This window comes from Chaetomium strumarium (genome assembly GCF_033439665.1).
Source record: "Chaetomium strumarium strain CBS 333.67 chromosome Unknown B0T15scaffold_8, whole genome shotgun sequence".
In the NCBI taxonomy this organism is placed as follows: domain Eukaryota; kingdom Fungi; phylum Ascomycota; class Sordariomycetes; order Sordariales; family Chaetomiaceae; genus Chaetomium; species Chaetomium strumarium.
Window position 1 is genome coordinate 183,785 of NW_026944436.1, and position 16,973 is coordinate 200,757.

The following is a 16,973-nucleotide window of genomic DNA, read 5'->3' on the forward strand; positions in this document are numbered from 1 at the left end:
ATCTTTAACAAGAGGGCGAGGGCCGCGCGGACTATGTGCACAAGCAGTTCGCCACTGCCATCACAACTCCACCACCTGAAGAATTACTTATGTGGTACAAATTGCGTGTCGCCATTGGGACCACGGCATTGCCCGGTCTGACTCACCTGGTCAAATGGGCTTTGCTCTGCCACACATCAGAGAGCCCAGACTGATACCGGCAAATGACATGTGAACAAGGCAATGAGTGTAATCGGAAGGGCCTTCCGCCTGCGAAATGGCACATTGCCGGATAGTTTTCGCAATGAAGACTCCTTGGCGCAATTGGTAGCGCGTTCGACTCCAGATCGAAAGGTTATCCGTTCAAGTCGGGTAGGGGTCAAAAATCAAAACTACATTTTTTGTCTACATCTTCCTTACTACACTCCTTATTTCCCACCACCCTCTTCGGGAAAACAAGGTGAAACTGGGAGATGGTGACCGGAGGGGATCATTCAAGGGGGGATTTGTGCTCCCACTTGTACGACATATCTTACCTTGTTTTGCACAGTATCTTTCCCATTCCTTAGTTCCACATGATTGGGACATGCAGAGCTGCAACGTGACGACATAGTCAACGGCGTTGCATACAGGAAAATCATCTCATGTCCCGGATCATGTCCAGGTCCGTGGATCCATCCCTGTCTCTTGAGTCTGGCGCCGATCACCAGACACCCGCATCCGGGAATAGCCGTGCGGCTCTTGGGCATCCGAGAAGCTCCAATGAGGGACATAGACGCTCTTCAGTTCTTTTGACAACAACTTGTACTAACCTAACTGACCTAGAGGCATTGTACAACACCCCCTTAGAGGAGCCAGATCTACCTTCCAGGAAAGGCCACGAGGTATTTTTCCAGGTATCCCATCCCCTAATACCATCCATAATCAATCATCCTCCTCCGCTTCGAACCCCTCCACCCTGACGGCCTCCTGCGCCCGCTCCTCCTCAGCCCTTTGACCCACGACCTCCTGGTCTTCATACCCCAGCTCCTCCACCTGCGAGACCACCTCTTCAACGACAGGCACCTCCTCCACAGACTCCCCCCTCTCTTGCCGCAGCTGCTTGACCCGCGTGGTCGTCATCTCAAACACGTACTGCCCGAGATGCTCGACCCCTTCCATGACCGACTCGCCGGGCACCGTGTCCTTGTCGGCCTCCTCCGCAAGCAGCCGCTGCGAGGGCCACAGCTCGCCCGTGACAAGCGTCAGCTTGTCGGGTCGCTGGAGAAGCAACTCGAATGCGGGACGCAGCTCGTAGCAGGATTCGAACACCGCGCGCCGGCCGACGATGTACAGGCCGAGTCGGGCGCGGGACAGCGCGACGGTCAGACGGCGGATGTCACGCAGGTAGCCCACGCGGGTTGTGCGGGTGAGGGAGAGGATGATGTCTGTGCGGTGAGTGATTGTTAGACGGGATTGGCAAGATCGTAAGCGGTCGAATATGGGATGGAAGGCGGATGACTTACAGTCGTTCTGCTCGCCCTGATACTTGTCCACGGTGGTGACGATACGGGGTAGGCCAAAGATTGGGTTTTTCGCACATCGGTGGGCCAGAACATCCTTGATCAGCGCCTTCTGGCCTGCATAAGTGGCCAAAATGCTGATCTTGGCCGCCGGGTATCCCAGCAGGCGCATGTATTGGTAGATGGCCACGGCATACTCGGCCTCGCCCAGGTTCTGGATGAAGTGCGGCGACGGCTCTGTCTCTCCCTTGCCGCGGTAATCTGGGACGTTGATGAACTGATAGTCGAACCTAAAGCCCGCGTTGGCAGTAACGAACTCTTGGCCAGTCTCCGTATGTGGCAGATCTCCCAGCTCAGGATAACGCCACCTGTAGAGGTTGGAGAGCGAAGGTCGGGCGCGGCCTTGGCGATCGAGGTTGATTGTGGGGACGCCGAGGCGGACAAGTCGGGAGAAGAGTGACTGCTCTAGATTTGCATAGTGCCGGAATGCCAGGCCTTGGATGACCGGCGAGTTCTGGTAGTGGTCGCCGCACAAGACGACCCTCTGGAGTCCCGACTGCCCATTCTTGGGCTTCTGCATGGCCAGCGGGATGAAATTCTCAATTTCGGTAATCTGGGCAGCCTCTTCCATGATCACATTGTCGTAGTGGAAGCCCAACGAGGCTATCTCTCCCCTCTTCATCGCAGCATGTGTCGAGGTCATGGCAATGATCCGGGCTTCATTGGTAAGCAAGTAGTTGGCTTTGTCTTTGTCGCGCCGCAAGATTTCGAAAGGCAGGACATCCTCCAGCTCCGAGAAAATCTTCGCTATGTGCCGGTAGCACCCGTTGGCAATCTCCAGGACGGCCTCACGGTCCGCATGCGCCGGGAAAAGGGGCTGAGGAGCGTCTGCAAAGTATTCGTGGAACGGGAAGGCCTTCACGATTTCTTGGGGGCCTACATCCTCCCCTTTGATTGCGTCATTGAACTTGGCCCACGCCGGCTGGACATACACCATGTTGAAGTAGCCGGCCGTCTCGGCTGAGTTTCCATGAGCACCGGGAGCACCCATGCTGGCAGCAAGGCGGGTGACCTCAATGAGGAAGCGCTGCCGATTCTCGAGGAACGATTCGACTCTGCCATGCTTACTGAAGCTTCCCTCGGTCTCTAACTCCTCCTCACCGTGGCCCAACCGGAGGAGGTGACGTTCGTCGATGTCCAGGGCCACAATCTTTGCGAATAGTTGGTTTAGCGCTTGGTTGCTGTGTGCTATGAGCAGTGTCTTCTGCTCCGGGAAGTTGTGATATATGTTATTGATGATCTGTGTGGCAACATCCGTCTTGCCTGTTCCAGGAGGCCCCACGATAACGGTGAGCCCTGGCTGTGTGCCCGACACAATGGCCTCGATCTGTGTCGGAGTGAACCGCACCTTGTTCAGCTTCGGCGCGTCAACCGGGTAGGGCCCGTTGTTTGGCGGCTTGTACGTTGAAACCTTGACCGTTTCAATCTCGGCAATAAGAGCTGGCTCTGCGTCCCGCCTTCTCTTCTTGGAGGCCTTCGAGGCAGCCTGCTCGGTCTGTTTCTCGACGGTCTCTAACACGTAGGGGGGCCCAAAGCTCCCGGAGACATCGTCACCGGGCTCAATGATCCTCCCAGGCAGACTCTCAATGAGATGCTGCCAGTCCAGGAAAGTATCGCGGAAGTTGATCTTCTTGAGGCGGGCGGGCAGATGCTTGTATGTGGCACCGGCTGGGTCGCCGTATCCCAGGAAGACCTCGTGCAGCCAGGGGGCGAGCGGGACGTCAGAAAAAGCGAGGTCTCGGATCGACTCCAGCACCGGCTTGAAGTTGTTTTCCCGGCCGCTCCGGCGAACAAGCAGGTTGATCCCATCGTAGACGTTCCGCTTCGCCTCGGTGTCTTCTTTGTAGGCCCTGGCATCTAGCCGGAGCTGAATTCTCCTCGAGTCGCTGCGGTTGTGGCCATCGAAGTAAGCCTGGGCATCCCGGATTGCTCGCCCCCTGTCGTCAAGCACCTGGATAATTTCTGCGGCGCGAACCGAGACCAGGCCAAGCCTTTCCGCCTCCGCCAGCGGTGTATCGCCTCCCGGAGCCTGTTTGGACTTGGAGGCGTCGACGGCGAGCAGAAAGAGGACGTCGTCCGGGCGAAGAGATTCCCATTCTTGCCGGATGTGAGGTGATAACCTCCTCAAGTCGACTGTCACTTCAGCTCGGACAGTGGATGGCTTGTCGTCACCGACACGGGCTGGCACGACTTCGAGGATGGTCGGTTTGGCGATGGGCAGGGCCATTCTTGAAAATCCCGAGAAAGTGGTTACCCCTGCCCGCCTGCACTCGGGCTTTAACCTGGATAGCGTGTCTTCGATGTCTTGGCGGATGGCATAAAAGGATTCACAGCGGTAGAGGATCAAGGACCGCCAAAGGAAATCTCCAACAGACAGGTACTGCAAATTGAGTTTTGGGAGCGCCAAGGGGCGAGAGCCGTCGTAATGGTCCGTCCTCTTGAGGCCGATGTCGAACAGCGCTTCCTCAGTCGGAAGAACGCTCAGATCACGGGCAGCGTCCTGGAAGGTTTTTCTTCGCTCAAAGGTGGACACAAGAACTTCCAGCAGGAACTTGCGACCGACCGGTACGCTGGCAGAGTCAGGGTATGTCGTCCGAAGGCCGAGAAGGCCAGTGAGCTGCTCGAGCTCCTCGTCTGTTAGCGCCTGAAGGAGACCTTCTAGCTCTGTCCTTTTGGAGATCGAGCCATAGTTTGACAGGGCCAGTACCGTCAACTTCTCCTTGAAGTGCTTCAAGGCAGTGCGCTGCAGCTTTGCTAGGGCAGCGCAATGCCGGTCATACGCCTCGTTACGGTTGAGCTGCGCGCCTGACTGGTCGTCGACCGTAAAGTGGGTGTAGTGGGAAAAGAGAGCGCACAGCTCCCGCAGCAGCCCGTTTGCCTCCTCGTTGAAGACCGGGGACAAAGTGAGAGCCGGAAGGATGTGCAGGTCCTGAAGGAGCGTGTTGACGTATCGTCTTGTAGGGAGCTGACTTTGCAGGTCCGTCAGGAACTCGACGAAGCGCTCGCAGTAGAGCACATGCTCTGACATCTCGTTAGCTAAACGGCGGAACGAAGAGGCTTTATGAGGCCCGGACAAACCTTGCTTGGCATTCCCCGAGTACAGCAAGGCGAAGAAGTCCAGAACCAAAGTATACAACCAGGACCTCTCGAAGCGCAAGCGAGCTTTGGTCGCGTCGTCGGCCGAGTCGTAACGCTTAGCAGACGCCCTCCAAGCCTTCCTCAAGTGCGGGTTGGAATCGAGGATAGCATCCCTCTTCTCCTCCGTCGACAGGTTGTGCCAAATCGAGATCGAGACCAAGGGAGCGCACTCCTTACGGACGACGGTGCAGTCTAGACTCTGGAAGGCATGAATAACGAATAGTAAGACGTGGGTCCGGATAGTCCAAGAAAGAGAGCCGTCGAGTGTCATGGAAAGTGCGCGGCGGAATAGATCCGAAAAGTCGGCTGGGCGGTCGACGAAGATGTCTGCTTTCCCCGTCAGTGACCACGACAAGAACAAGAACACGGTTAACAAACACCACCCAGGCGCACTCACCCCAAGTTCCTAACCGTTCCCTCCGCTTGGCATTGACTATCAAGACAATGAGAAGAACATGGTAATTGGAGGAGTCCTCTCCGTAGCCGGGCCATAGGTAACTGAATGCGCGTCAGCGACAGAGTTCAGAGATCGCATGCTCGGCGCAGTGTCAGGGCAGCCAACCTTTCCAGCGTTTGCAGGCCCTCCAGCACTAAAAGTGACTTCAGAGGGAAATTCTCCTTCTCTAGGGTATCCCATATTTCCCGCTTCAGCACATCGTTCTTGACCTTGACTTCGGCCGCCTTCTTAGGCGTCTTGAGCCAATGTTGCCGCGCGAGCGTCGCAAACTCGCTCTCGCCCTCTAATTCCTCGACCGTCGGCCGTCCTGATGGCCCAGCACTGGGCCGGGAATCCGCGCTGCTCTTAACTCTTTTGGCGGGAGGCATATCGGGTACCGTCGTCGGGTGCAGCGTGCGGAATGATGGCCCGGTGTCGTGTCGCGCTCCCGCATAAACTTGCAATTATTTATAGGCGGCGGCGGGATGCAATTGGAGAGCTCAGCTTCCAAGCTTCCCACTTCCATCGCAGCCTTGCAGTAGTGCGTCACACTGTGCAGCCCAGCCCCACTACAAGCGGATCGGCAGCGGCCCCGGACCTGGCCAGTGGCCAGCCTTGTTCACTTCCATTGTTTGCAGGCAGCGGGCAGCTGCTGGTTCCGTGTCTCGATCCCCTCAACACTGCAGTGCGCCGATTACAGCAAGGGAGGTGTTCGCTGCCGAGGAAAGCACGCTGGAGCATAACCTTTCCGCATCCCTCTTTCCAAGACGACAAGATGCCGTCGGCAACCATCGACAGCCACGGCATCTCGGGCGTTGTCGCTGTTGGCACCTTCTTGGACAAGCTGCTCGCGCGAGCTGAATCCGTCAAGCAAACGGCGTCGATAGAGCCGCCCCTTGAAAAGTCCCACTTTGACGATCTTCGGCGGCAACTAAGTGATGCGCTCGGATACGATGTGACAGCGGAAGACCCTGCCGACGCGAAAAGAACGCAGCGCTTTGCCGTGATCGAGACCGCCGTGCGTGACACCTTCAAGTCCGTGATCGTGAGTTGGCCCCCCTCGTCCGCCACGGGCTAGCCGTCCTTGCGGCTCACCAACCTGTCCTCCCAGGCTACGACACCGATTGAGTCTCCCGCGTTTGTAACGGTCTGGAACCTCTTCGACATCCTCTCCTTCCTCTCTGACTCGGAGCTCTGCGACCCCGCCCTGCTCTTCTGGCTGGTCGAGGAGCTGCTGGACAGCCAGACCATTGCCGGCTGCCGCAAGGTCTTCGACTTTCTCGAATCGCGTCGCGAACGCATTACTGCCAAGCACTTCAAGCAGAAGCAGCTCGTCATTCTCCGCACCTGCAACGAGCTCCTCCGGCGCTTGTCCAGAGCCCTCGACCCGGCCTTTTGCGGCAGGGTTTTCATTTTCATGTTCCAGAGCTTCCCCCTGGGAGACAAAAGCTCTGTTAACCTCAGAGGAGAGTACCACGTTGAAAATGTCACTACTTGGGATCAGGAGGCCCCAGTCGCGGACGGGGAGAAGATGGATGTGGACACGGATGCGAAACCACAGAAGGACAAGGCTCTAGATCCAGATGCCCTTTATCCCATCTTCTGGTCTCTGCAAGAGAGCTTCAACCAACCGAAGAAGCTGTTCGACTCCGGCCAGTTTGCCGCCTTCAAAGCTGGTCTTGAAGCAACCATGGCAACGTTCCGCAGCATTAAACCAGAACAGCCGTCACGAGCCAAAGAAAAGCAAGACAGGCCGGTCGAAGAGATGAACCACAGCCTCAAGAGGAAGCGAGATGACGTTGACGACGAGCTTGCGAGCGGGTTCAACCCGAAGTACCTCACTAGCCGAGATTTGTTCAAGCTCGAGGTGCGTTTTGAAACGGCATTATCGCCTGAATGTATTGATTAACGATGCACAGATCAGCGACCTGGCGTTTCGCCGGAACGTGCTTGTCCAAGCACTGATAATCATGGACTTTCTTCTTTCTCTCTCGCCCAAGGCCAAGGAGAAATTGGCGAGCGTCAAGGCTCCGAACAAGTCGGTGACATACTCGGACCAGCAGCTGAGCGAAGAAGATACGAAGTGGGCAACAGAGATGAAGGAAGCGATTGTTGATTACCTGAAGCAAGGTGTAGAAGGGCCGTATTTCAACCGGATGGTTGAAACGGTTCTCTCCAGAGACAAAAACTGGGTCCGGTGGAAGATCGAGAACTGTCCCTCGATTGAGCTGCCAACCATGTCTCCTGAGATGTTTGTCGAGGCCAGGGCTACAGTAACTAAGATAGCGACGACAAAACGGCTGCGGGCGGCCCCGCTAGGGTCGCTTTCCCTGGACTTCCTCGACGACGAGGACGAAAACAGTGCCATGGAAAGACTAAAGGATCCAGAGCGATACAGCTCTCCCGATCTCAGCAGCTTCAGAAAGGGCATTGCCGATGACGACTTTGAGATCGAGATGCCCACCAACGACGAGACCAAAGCCAGCGCGATAGAAGGGAAGGCTAGCAAAACGTGGAGAGCACTGAGGCTAGCCAGTAAATCCAAGTTGGCCAGCTTCGACAAGGTCGATGACGACGACAAGATCGACATCATCTTTGAAGAGAAGGCCGCGCAAGAGACCGAGGATGTCGAGGAGGATGTATCGAATGGGGATACAATCTTTCCCGAGGATCGCAGGGCAGTCGTCATTGTCGACGCTACAAGCAGTCCGAAGTCGAGATCTGAACTCATAGCACAATTCATCGCTCAGCATCCTAAGGTCTTCACCAAAGTCGCTACCCACGTCACGCGGCAGCCGCTAGAAGGGGAGGTCAACGGGCAGGACTACCACTTTGTCGACACCCAGACATTCAATATGATGCGAGACGGGGACCAGTTCCTCGAGTTCGGCGAGGAAGGTGACGACGCCCATGGCACGAGCAGGAAAGTGCTTGAAGGTATCATGGACAACGACAGGGTGCCAGTCATGGGAATGACTCGTGACGTGAGCAATGCTATCCTCCCTGACGTTGTAGGAGGTGCAAGAGCTGACTAAACTATAACAGGGCGCGCAACAGGTTAGAGACAATGGTTTCGACGCTAGGTTCATCTTGGTTGGGACAACCGAAGCCGCGGCGAACACGGAGTCGCGGGATGACTTTTACGACACAGTAGTCAGCGATTTGCAGTCGTTAGAAGCGGCGGTATTTGGAGCACCGGCAGCGACGTCAGGAAACGTGGATGTGTCGATGACGGATGGAGCGGCCGCATCATGAAAAGACCATTGGGGAAAGCTTCTGACGTCTTCCAAATGCATGTTGTTTTATAGCACCAAAAAAAAAAAAAAAAAAAAAAAAAAAAAAGAACTAGAGCGCTAGACAAGATGATACCCCTCCCCAGTAATGCAAACCCTTTATTCATTGTTTACAATTCGCTCTGGCATCCAACTGTTCAACCGCCTCGACCACCGCCTTCGACTTCCTCTTGACCTCCTCAGCGACGTCAACGGGCTCCATCACCATCATTGCCACCATGATTGGGTTTGGGGGGTCGATCACCATGTCGAGTGTCATTGACCGGCCACCCACGTCGCTCAACAGCTCTTTGGCTTTGGCGGGGTTGGGCGTGCCTATTGTTTTCACATCACGCTTCGTTTTGATATTTGTTCTTCTTCCGCGTGGAGGGACTCAAACAATGGAGGTATATCATACCCGACGGTGTACGTGTAATAAAACTACCTACTCACCCGCGGTAGACTTGTCGTAATCTTTGATTTGCTCGGGATGCTCCACCGCGAACCCGCCCTCAATGTTGTCAAGCTCGGAGAGGATATATTTGCTCCGCATGGCGAAGTCCCAAATGTGGTGGAGCGTGGGGTGTCTGTCGGGTTGGCGGCTGCATCTTTGGGTGCGCCTGAACGGCATCAGCCAGGTCTTGGATGCGGGCCTCGACCTGCTGGCGGGCCGCGAGGGGCGGGAGAACACTTGTTGACATCTTGCGTGTTCGGCCTTTATCGTTGACGGCTAAAGGGAGGAATCTTCAAGAAGTGTGCAACAAAGCCGGAAGTCAGGAACCTGAGGTTGGGTTTGGGAGTCCGTTTGAAGTTATAATGGACGGCAGGGCACCGGGTATTAATTAATGACTTAGCGCGTCTCAACGCGCCCAGCGCGACAGGTTGGAAGCTGCTAGAAAAACTGATCCGACCCCTGTCCGTGTTGAACTTCACCTAATTCTGGGGCAGATGCCCCGGGGAGGTGTACAATATGTAAGGTATGTACTTGTACAATCAATGCTCATGAAATCGAAGGCGCTCGAGACTGGCGCGTGACCGGCCTGGACGGCCTCACCCAGTTCAGGGGCTTGGTTATTGGCCAAGGTAATGGTGCGTCGTTGCTCTGGCAACGCTCACCTATCTCCTTCTCCCCGTTGAGGATTTGGGGATTGAATTGGGAGAATGATGAAGTCTACCTAAGGTAGGTACAAGAGGTGAACCCTCTGTTTTCGTTGAGTCATGGCTGAGAAGGCTGGAGCAAACGAGAAACAAAATGACGAGAAGCAGGAGATCCATCATGATAAGTTGCCAGTGGTTGCAGTTGCCAACGACGGGTGCGGCTTCCCTCCCGATGGGTAATTCAACACCAGGGTTAGCAATCGCCCGATCGAGACGTGGGACAAGATGCTGGTCGACATTCTCCTAGCTCCTGTCATTTTGGTTTGAAAGATGTTTTTTAGTGAATGTGCAGGCCCTTGCTCACCCCCCCCCCCCCTCGCTTCTCCTATGCGGTGCTCCTTCCGCTGCTTGCGAGATGGTCAATTCGAGTCGTTGTTTCAATGTCCATTTACTCGATATCGCATCATGTGGATGGGCTGCGAACCCAGCATCTTCAAGCATGACTCCTTATATTCCATACCACAACTACCATTTCCCCTACACAGCCCCTGGACGCTCGCCAAACGCACGTCTTCGACTCCTATCGAACGATGTTTGCATACTCTGCAACCCCGGACGGCGGCCGTAGTCCTCGGCCAGCGTCCCCCACAGATACTGCAACTTCCAGCAGTAGCGAGATTACGCTGTCAGCAGCTGATCAACGCAACATCATCCGTCTGTTGCAGTGTCCTGTCTGCTCGCAAATACTGGAGGAGCCCGTCGCTCTCCCGTGTGGTAGCGCGGTCTGCCAACGCTGCCTACCGAACCCCCGTGCGCGAAGAAACATCACCTACCCAAAGGGTATCGCCAGAGCATCCCGCATCAGCTGTCCCATCTCAGCCTGCCGAAGGGACCATGCCGCAGACGACTGTAAGCTCGACATCGTCGTGCGTCTCGCCGTCAACGGGGTGACGTACGCACTGGAGAAGACTATCATCGACGCCGAGGCGGCCCAACCAAAGGTTCCATCGCTGGATGGGAGCCTCATCCTTGTATACATGTTGGTCCGAGAGGGGTTGCTGAAGTACTGTGAGGACCGCGTGTTCTACCTACCAAGCTCCGAGACGGACGGATGTACCGCCTTTGATGACGAAGCACTGGAGCAAATAAGGACAACGACAAAGGGGTACGTCGCCTGCCGGGTGTGCATGTATATGTTGCACGATCCCGTCACGACTCCCTGCGGCCACACCTTTTGCCGTCTATGCTTGGAGCAGCTCCCCGACGAAAACAGGCGCTGCCCCCAGTGTGGCCGGGAGTTGTTGATACGGCCTGACAGGTGTCCTCCAAACGCGGTCCTGGCCAAGATGCTGAAGTCGTTCTGGCCTGACCTCACCGAGGTGCGGCAGGACGAGGTCGCGAAGGTCCGGCGCGACTGGCAAAGGACACAGGTTGATGAGATGTTGATGCATCACCATGATGGGGTGATATTTCCCGGGGTGCGCAATCAGATCCTTGTGGACAAGCCGGGCTACTGGAGCAAGGTGCACGCGCATGAAGAACCAGTGCCCAGCCTATTGGGTGTGGTCGCCCGCACAAGAGAAGCCGGCGATCTCTCAAGGGTTGGCACAGCGGTTCACCTCGTTTACATTGCGCCCTTCGACTCTACCCGTTTACAACTCGTCGTAGATGGTGTCTGGAGGTTCTCGGTTCTTGAAAACTATTACGCCGACGGTCACCACCGCGCCAGGGTTCGACGCTTACACGACATCGGTGTTGCAGAGGAGCAGGAAGAGGAGGCCATCGAGACGTCACCCTGCAGTTCGAGGTTGACATCCAGGGCGGACATCGACCGAGTCCCAACGGACTTCCTCCTCAGGTACGCCGTCGACCTCATCAAATACAACATAAAGGCCAGGCCCAAGTGGTCCTATCATATGGACAAATACGCCATGTCCTACGACGAAGAAGATCCTCCCGCAGACCCAGTCAAGTTGCCCTGGTGGTTCGCCAACTTCAACGTCAGCGTCAGCACTTCCGACAAGCTAGAACTACTCGTCTGTCCTAGCGTGCGGGAACGGCTGAAGATGTGCTGGGATTGGTTGTTCGACTGCGGGCTGGGGCCACCGGTCGATTCCGCCTGGTTATCTTGGTCGAATGTGCGTCATCAGCGGTGCGCTACCTTGTAGTCATCTGCCTTGGTGAGTGCTGCACTAATAAGGAATGCGGAATGTTTGTTTTGCTTTTACATAGAGAGGGTCACTACGGATGGGATACTCTGAGTTCGTTTTAGCCAACACATGTTATCAAAGCATGGGTAGTAGCCCTGGCCCGCGAGCCCAGGGAGACAGCGTCTAGATCTCCTTTATTTCGAATAGCGATTACGGCCCACAAGCCGCAGTTCCTTGTCCTAGATGTCGAGCACGAGTGTCGTGAAGCAAGAGATGTTTGACCTTAGTATTGTTCAGGCACAATACTAATTCGAAGACAAAGCAGGTGGTTGGCTCAACAAACACATCTTCATGTTTGACAGCGATGTCCGGCTTCGGTTTTTGAAGCCATATTGCGTGACTTGTTGAGGGATCATAAATAAAAGCCTCCCTTTGCCCCGGGCAGTATGGTAGAGAACCTGGTTCCGTCTCGATCCTGAATATCAGCATCACAAACCGAGTTCTAAGCCACACCTCTTTCACAAGTTAGCCTGCCCGAATCTACATCAGTCAACAGACAGCCAAGATGCGCTTCTCAATGCACCATGTGCTCAACTTCTTCATCTTCATCCTGGCACCTATCAGAACGACCGGGTTCATGTGGTTTTAACCGCTGGAAACTCGAACTCGTCCATTCCCAGTATCGATATTTTGCTTTGATAAAGGATACCTTGTGTTACAACCAACAGACGCTACCCTCACACCACACCCATCCGAGATGCCTTTTTTTTAAAAAAAAAAAATTCATGATCATCACCTGACTCCTCCCCACCTCCCCCTGCCGGCGGCAGACGAGTTCAGCGCCAGTCGGCGGCCGATATTCCCAAAACACACACAGCTGCAGAACAACACGCTCAGCATCCAGATGCTCAACTCGATCGTCTCCTGGCTAGCCAGCCCTTGGCTATGGCCGCCAGCCAATCCAGCGGGATTATCAGCGCGAGAGAGCAACGACGCTGCCGACGACGAGGAACTGGCAGACGCCGCCGCCGCCGCCGTCGTCGGAGCGGGCATCGCATGCGGATCCAACCCCATCATCACAGCCGACCCGGCCAGCCCCACGGCAGCAGAGAGCAGGAACCCGGGCTTGGAGCGGTCGATCAGGTACCACAGGAAGGGGTTCACCAGCGCTAGCGTCAGCGACACCTGCATGGTCGACGCCCAGGGCAGCTTGCGGATGGCGAAGACGATCCCCACGAATGCGCCGATCCCGCGCACGACAAGCGCCCAGTCGGCCTGGGGCGCCACGGACGCCGAGGGTTTCTCCGTGATCGGGGCATCAACACTCCCGTCTCCTCCTCCTCCTCCTCCTCCTCCTCCTCCTCCTCCTCCCCCCCTTTCTCCTCCCCCTAGGAGCAACTCCTTTGATGACGGGGGGGGGAGCACGACGCCGCCCCGGCTCATCTGCGCGGCGGAAGCTTCCCAGAATCGATCAAACCAGGGCAGCAAGCTGCCCAGCGCCACCCCGGCGACGCCCCAGAAGACGAGATAGCGCCATTCGTACTGGGCCTCGTAATACGCCGCCAGGTGACGGTGCTGGTGATTATGATGGCAATTCTGCGATCGGGGGAGCCGGGTGACCAGCACGCCGTAGCCGACCCCGAGCACGAACAGCAGCGCGGCGCGCAGGAGGAGCTGCAGCAGAGCCACCCACCCCCGTGACGAAGATGGCCCCATCGATGATGGCAGGAGAAGGTTGGTGCTCCCGGACTGGAAGGACGAGGAGGAAAAAGACTCGCGGGAGGCGCGGCTGCGCATCAGCCGGTAGGTCTCTTCGTCCAGTCCTCCGGGCCGCGGGGCGGGTGTCTCGATGGGGGTATCGGTGGCGTCGGGAAAGTACTGGTCCTGGTCCTGGTCGTCTTCCGTGTCGAAGGGGCCTGTTGTTGAAGGGGAATAGATGCCATAGAGAGTGCCCGAGGTCAAGTTCCGGTAGGAGGAGGTGTGACTGAGCGGGGTGGTGCCGTCTCGGTTCGGAGTGAGGCTGCCGCTCTGGTTTTGAGGAGCGAGGAAGCGGAGGTCGCTGGCGCTGATCTGGGGGCTCGGAAAGGACGAATAGTCGTCCTCTTCCGGCGGCGTCGGGCTGGAAAACTTGGCGTTGAAGGGCCGGCGGGGAATGGGGCGGATGATTTGGGGCCCAGGCGAGTCGGAACGCCCGTCTGTAGTAGCGCTGGCGTTCTTCATTGCTGTGAGCCGGTCTTCTCTCCTGGTGTAGATGGTGATGCCGGGATGATGCTGTTGGTACTAATGTTGCTTGAACGCGGCTAGCTAAAGGCTCTCACACGAAAGTGCATGCCTCCGGAGCCCGGCGAGGTGTTGTGAGCGAGCGTCTGATCCAATGCACCGGTATCGTTGGTAGGTAAGGCACGAGACAGGCGCCAGTTGTAAGCTGTGACAGATCGGAAGGCCTGCCCAGGCTTAACTCAAAATAAAAAAAGTCGAACACGGTGTCAAACAGCCGGTTAGTAAACATGCAAATGGGATGATTCGTGCCCTAGGTGTGCACAGAACAACCTAGGGAGGAATGATGTCTGGGAAAGAGCCAGATCTCGGTTCAGGCGCTGCAAGCGCCCTGACAACATAAGCCCAACTAGGGCCACAGATCGATCGATATCGTTTAGCTGTTCTCTTCCGCTGCGTCGACTGGTCTGCCGAGTGATGTTTATACGGCTAAAGAACTGGCCATAGGCGTCTAACAGGGCTCAGATGACAGAGCGTGCAGTGTGCCGACCGTGCATGAAGTGACACAGGCAGCGCACGGATGGGGATTTTCAACACGGCTGACTGTGCTGCTAGGCACCTTAACTTTGCTCAATGTCCGTTCCAACAGGATTATTGGGGTAGCTGTGTAACAGGCCGGGCGGAACACGCTCCGAGGCTTGCTCATGTCAATGTACAATACATACAATAGACAAGATGCTTGTGATGTATCAAACTCGTCTCACTCATTCAAAACCCATTTCATGGATGCCCGCATCGTGCATGTGTCTTACCAGTGCCCAATTCTTGTTGTGACAACTGACAAGCGGCGGACCCTGGCTTTTCGAATTCCATGAGCCACCCGGAAGAGGAGAATTGGCAACCTTGGAAGCAAGGGTAGCAAGGTTCCTCCCCGTCGACAAGTGGGTCCATTCTAGGTAGAAACGCGGGTACCGGTTATTGGTTCTCATTCACATGTGATCAGCGTCAGAGGACGCGTCCCGGGGAGTCAGCGCTGGCCGCCGGTCCTGGCCCGACTTGAAGTTGTGGTCGCCTGACGGCACTTATTAGAGCCTGAGAATTACCCCACACTTCGCGGCCTTTCGTGGTTGAGTGCAGCGCTTGGCGATTACTATTCCTGCTTTTCGACCTGCGGGAACGCCTGCGTCGTCAATCCGGAGACCGTGGCTGAGGTTGCACAGTGGTCCATCTGCACTGGAAACCATATCATCCAGGTGGTGAAGGGCCACGCTGATAATCAGTTGACGTCACCTTATAATGACGGCGAGGTGGTGTACGATCTGGTGTAGGATCGCATGTGAAAGGTTGGGGCTCACAATAGACTCGGGCAACGAGAGAGCCCTTCCATGCCAACTTTATCTGGTAGCACGATTATTTACAAGGCACCAATGCTACCTATGGTTTTTCACTCATCGTCGCTGTCCTCCGACCCTTCTTCCCCCGACTCATATTCAAACTCGCTCTCCTCGGCCCCTTGGGGCCGGGGTATCATGACGAACGCCTCCACACAAGTGATTCTGTTCTGTGTCTCGTATGTCCCGAGGAGCTTGCCGACCTGTTTCGCCGTGCTGTTATCGACGCTCAGGTCGTCCTTAACCAGGTGCCAAAGTCGGATCCGACCATCACTGCCCGCCGTAACGACGAAAAACGCTTTCTTCCCGCCTTCGTCCTCCACTAGCAAGATGGTGAAGTCTTTGATCCTCCCGGAAACGCCTGCTTCTTTCCCGCCTAGCTGTGCAACCAGCTTAGCAACCGGCAGCATCTTATCCTTGAGCGGCTCCCCCAAGTCCTCCTTTGCGGTTGAGAAAAACAGCAGCCGCCCATCCTCAGTCGATACCGCCAGCAGCGACTCCTCCTTGTCTTGATCCGTCTCAACGTAGCAGAACTCATGCAGCTTCGTCCTCGTATCCCTCATCAGCCGACACCTAGGCACACAGTCCATCCCGAACACCAGCACATCGCGGTCAAACCCGACCGCAAACTCGTCCTCCCCGCCCCTCGAACTGCCCCATACAATCCGCCTTGCCTCGCCTGTCGAGTGCCTCCCCTCTCCGATCTCGGCCAACACGGCCCTGTCGAAATTCAGCACCCTGCTCTTCTTGCCCGTCTCCAAGTTCCACAGCCGCATGCACCGCTCCCCCTTGCTGACGCTGATCATGATCTTGTTGCTGGGGTGCACCGCAAAGTCGTTCACTCCGCTCGGCGCCGCCCCCTGCGCGGCCGTGTCCCCGCTCGGCCGGCCCTGCATTTTGGGGATGGGCGACTTGAACGTGTGCAGGAGCGTCCAGTCGCGGGTGCGCGTGACGGCGATGGTCGAGTCCTCGGCCGCGGAGAGCAGCTTGGAGCGGTTGGGGAACACGAGCCGGGTGATATTGGAGGAGTGGTGGAGGAGGGTTCCCAGTTCGCGGTTCTTGGGGTTCTCGAGGATCGGGCGGGGTGCGAGGGAGGAGAGGAGTTTCTGGTCGTCTGCGGCGCGGGTGGATGGCGGGTGGGCCGAGAGGTTGTAGATGTTGATGCGCTCGTCCGTGCTGCCGGTTGCAAGCAGAATTTTCTGGGATTGCCCTGGTGTCGGTGCAGACGGCGGGGATAGGGCGAGGCAGCGGATGGCCGAGTTGTGCGCGTTGAAGAGGAACGTGTCGGCAAACTCGGCGTGTTGCGAGGAGGAGCTGTTGTCTTCAGGCTTGGATTGTGGTTCTGACGTAGACTTCGAGACAGCGGAAATGGAGGTTTGCTTAACGGTCGCCGTGATACCATGAAGTACTCGGTCGTAGGACCCTGCAATGATCTGGATTGTTACGGGGTGACCGTCGCTGAGCTTGAAGGCAGCCGACTTTGGTACTTTGGACGCTCCTTTCGCCTTCTTCGTCGACGTCTTGGCCTCGGCATGTTCGCCCTCAGCAGCTGCTTCTCGTTTCCTCTTGGCCATGGTAGTTTCTAATCGTTAGTGATCCTTAGTGGTCAATTCCTGGTCCGGGTCGGGGGTTGTCGATAGTTGAGGCAGACGGCGGCATGAGGATCTGTATTTTTTTCCCCCAGCAAACGAATTAAAGTGGATGCTACGGATACCTACCTGAGCCTACCT

The 16,973-nt window shown here is 56.3% G+C and overlaps 6 protein-coding genes and 1 non-coding gene across 7 annotated transcripts; 3 read left to right on the forward strand and 4 right to left on the reverse strand.

Annotated features, from left to right (window-relative positions):
• The first annotated feature begins 288 nt into the window (after nt 1-288).
• B0T15DRAFT_t212 lies at nt 289-361 on the forward strand. The gene has a single exon. It is a non-coding gene; the product is annotated as a tRNA-Trp (tRNA).
• Nucleotides 362-743: 382 nt separating this feature from the next.
• On the reverse strand, nt 744-5,584 carry B0T15DRAFT_569932 (P-loop containing nucleoside triphosphate hydrolase protein). The gene is made up of 4 exons (XM_062870822.1): nt 5,242-5,584; nt 5,077-5,177; nt 4,620-5,006; nt 744-4,562 (listed from the first exon to the last, which is right to left on the reverse strand). The coding sequence occupies exons 1-4, from the start codon at nt 5,502-5,504 to the stop codon at nt 904-906; spliced, it is 4,410 nt and encodes a 1,469-aa protein (XP_062717394.1). The 5' UTR covers nt 5,505-5,584; the 3' UTR covers nt 744-903.
• A 143-nt stretch (nt 5,585-5,727) lies between these two features.
• On the forward strand, nt 5,728-8,450 carry B0T15DRAFT_544135 (THO complex subunit 1 transcription elongation factor-domain-containing protein). The gene is made up of 4 exons (XM_062870047.1): nt 5,728-6,160; nt 6,227-6,982; nt 7,035-8,099; nt 8,161-8,450. The coding sequence occupies exons 1-4, from the start codon at nt 5,891-5,893 to the stop codon at nt 8,368-8,370; spliced, it is 2,301 nt and encodes a 766-aa protein (XP_062717395.1). The 5' UTR covers nt 5,728-5,890; the 3' UTR covers nt 8,371-8,450.
• B0T15DRAFT_317537 (uncharacterized protein) lies at nt 8,446-9,339 on the reverse strand. Its single transcript, XM_062864015.1, has 2 exons — nt 8,841-9,339; nt 8,446-8,723 (listed from the first exon to the last, which is right to left on the reverse strand). The coding sequence occupies exons 1-2, from the start codon at nt 9,016-9,018 to the stop codon at nt 8,512-8,514; spliced, it is 390 nt and encodes a 129-aa protein (XP_062717396.1). The 5' UTR covers nt 9,019-9,339; the 3' UTR covers nt 8,446-8,511.
• Nucleotides 9,340-9,874: 535 nt separating this feature from the next.
• Nucleotides 9,875-11,854, forward strand: B0T15DRAFT_544142 (uncharacterized protein). Its single transcript, XM_062870048.1, has one exon. It carries the CDS (start codon nt 10,076-10,078, stop codon nt 11,651-11,653), a length of 1,578 nt encoding a protein of 525 aa, XP_062717397.1. The 5' UTR covers nt 9,875-10,075; the 3' UTR covers nt 11,654-11,854.
• A 573-nt stretch (nt 11,855-12,427) lies between these two features.
• B0T15DRAFT_405108 (insulin-induced protein-domain-containing protein) lies at nt 12,428-13,855 on the reverse strand (the record flags this gene model as incomplete). The annotated part of the gene is made up of 2 exons (XM_062865282.1): nt 12,428-12,959; nt 13,035-13,855. 2 exons carry the CDS (start codon nt 13,853-13,855, stop codon nt 12,428-12,430), a joined length of 1,353 nt encoding a protein of 450 aa, XP_062717398.1.
• A 1,035-nt stretch (nt 13,856-14,890) lies between these two features.
• B0T15DRAFT_505856 (WD40-repeat-containing domain protein) lies at nt 14,891-16,920 on the reverse strand. The gene has a single exon (XM_062867542.1). The coding sequence runs from the start codon at nt 16,815-16,817 to the stop codon at nt 15,297-15,299; it is 1,521 nt and encodes a 506-aa protein (XP_062717399.1). The 5' UTR covers nt 16,818-16,920; the 3' UTR covers nt 14,891-15,296.
• Nucleotides 16,921-16,973: the final 53 nt, after the last annotated feature.

Coding starts and splice junctions, on each gene's coding strand:
- B0T15DRAFT_569932 (XM_062870822.1), bottom strand. CDS start 5,504: ATGCCTCCCGCCAAAAGAGTTAAGAGCAGCGCGGATTCCCGGCCCAGT. Junction 5,178..5,241: donor GGCCTGCAAACGCTGGAAAG/GTTGGCTGCCCT, acceptor ACGCGCATTCAG/TTACCTATGGCCCGGCTACG. Junction 4,563..4,619: donor CTCGGGGAATGCCAAGCAAG/GTTTGTCCGGGC, acceptor ACGAGATGTCAG/AGCATGTGCTCTACTGCGAG.
- B0T15DRAFT_544135 (XM_062870047.1), top strand. CDS start 5,891: ATGCCGTCGGCAACCATCGACAGCCACGGCATCTCGGGCGTTGTCGCT. Junction 6,161..6,226: donor ACACCTTCAAGTCCGTGATC/GTGAGTTGGCCC, acceptor CTGTCCTCCCAG/GCTACGACACCGATTGAGTC. Junction 8,100..8,160: donor TCATGGGAATGACTCGTGAC/GTGAGCAATGCT, acceptor AAACTATAACAG/GGCGCGCAACAGGTTAGAGA.
- B0T15DRAFT_317537 (XM_062864015.1), bottom strand. CDS start 9,018: ATGCCGTTCAGGCGCACCCAAAGATGCAGCCGCCAACCCGACAGACAC. Junction 8,724..8,840: donor TTACGACAAGTCTACCGCGG/GTGAGTAGGTAG, acceptor TGAAAACAATAG/GCACGCCCAACCCCGCCAAA.
- B0T15DRAFT_544142 (XM_062870048.1), top strand. CDS start 10,076: ATGTTTGCATACTCTGCAACCCCGGACGGCGGCCGTAGTCCTCGGCCA.
- B0T15DRAFT_505856 (XM_062867542.1), bottom strand. CDS start 16,817: ATGGCCAAGAGGAAACGAGAAGCAGCTGCTGAGGGCGAACATGCCGAG.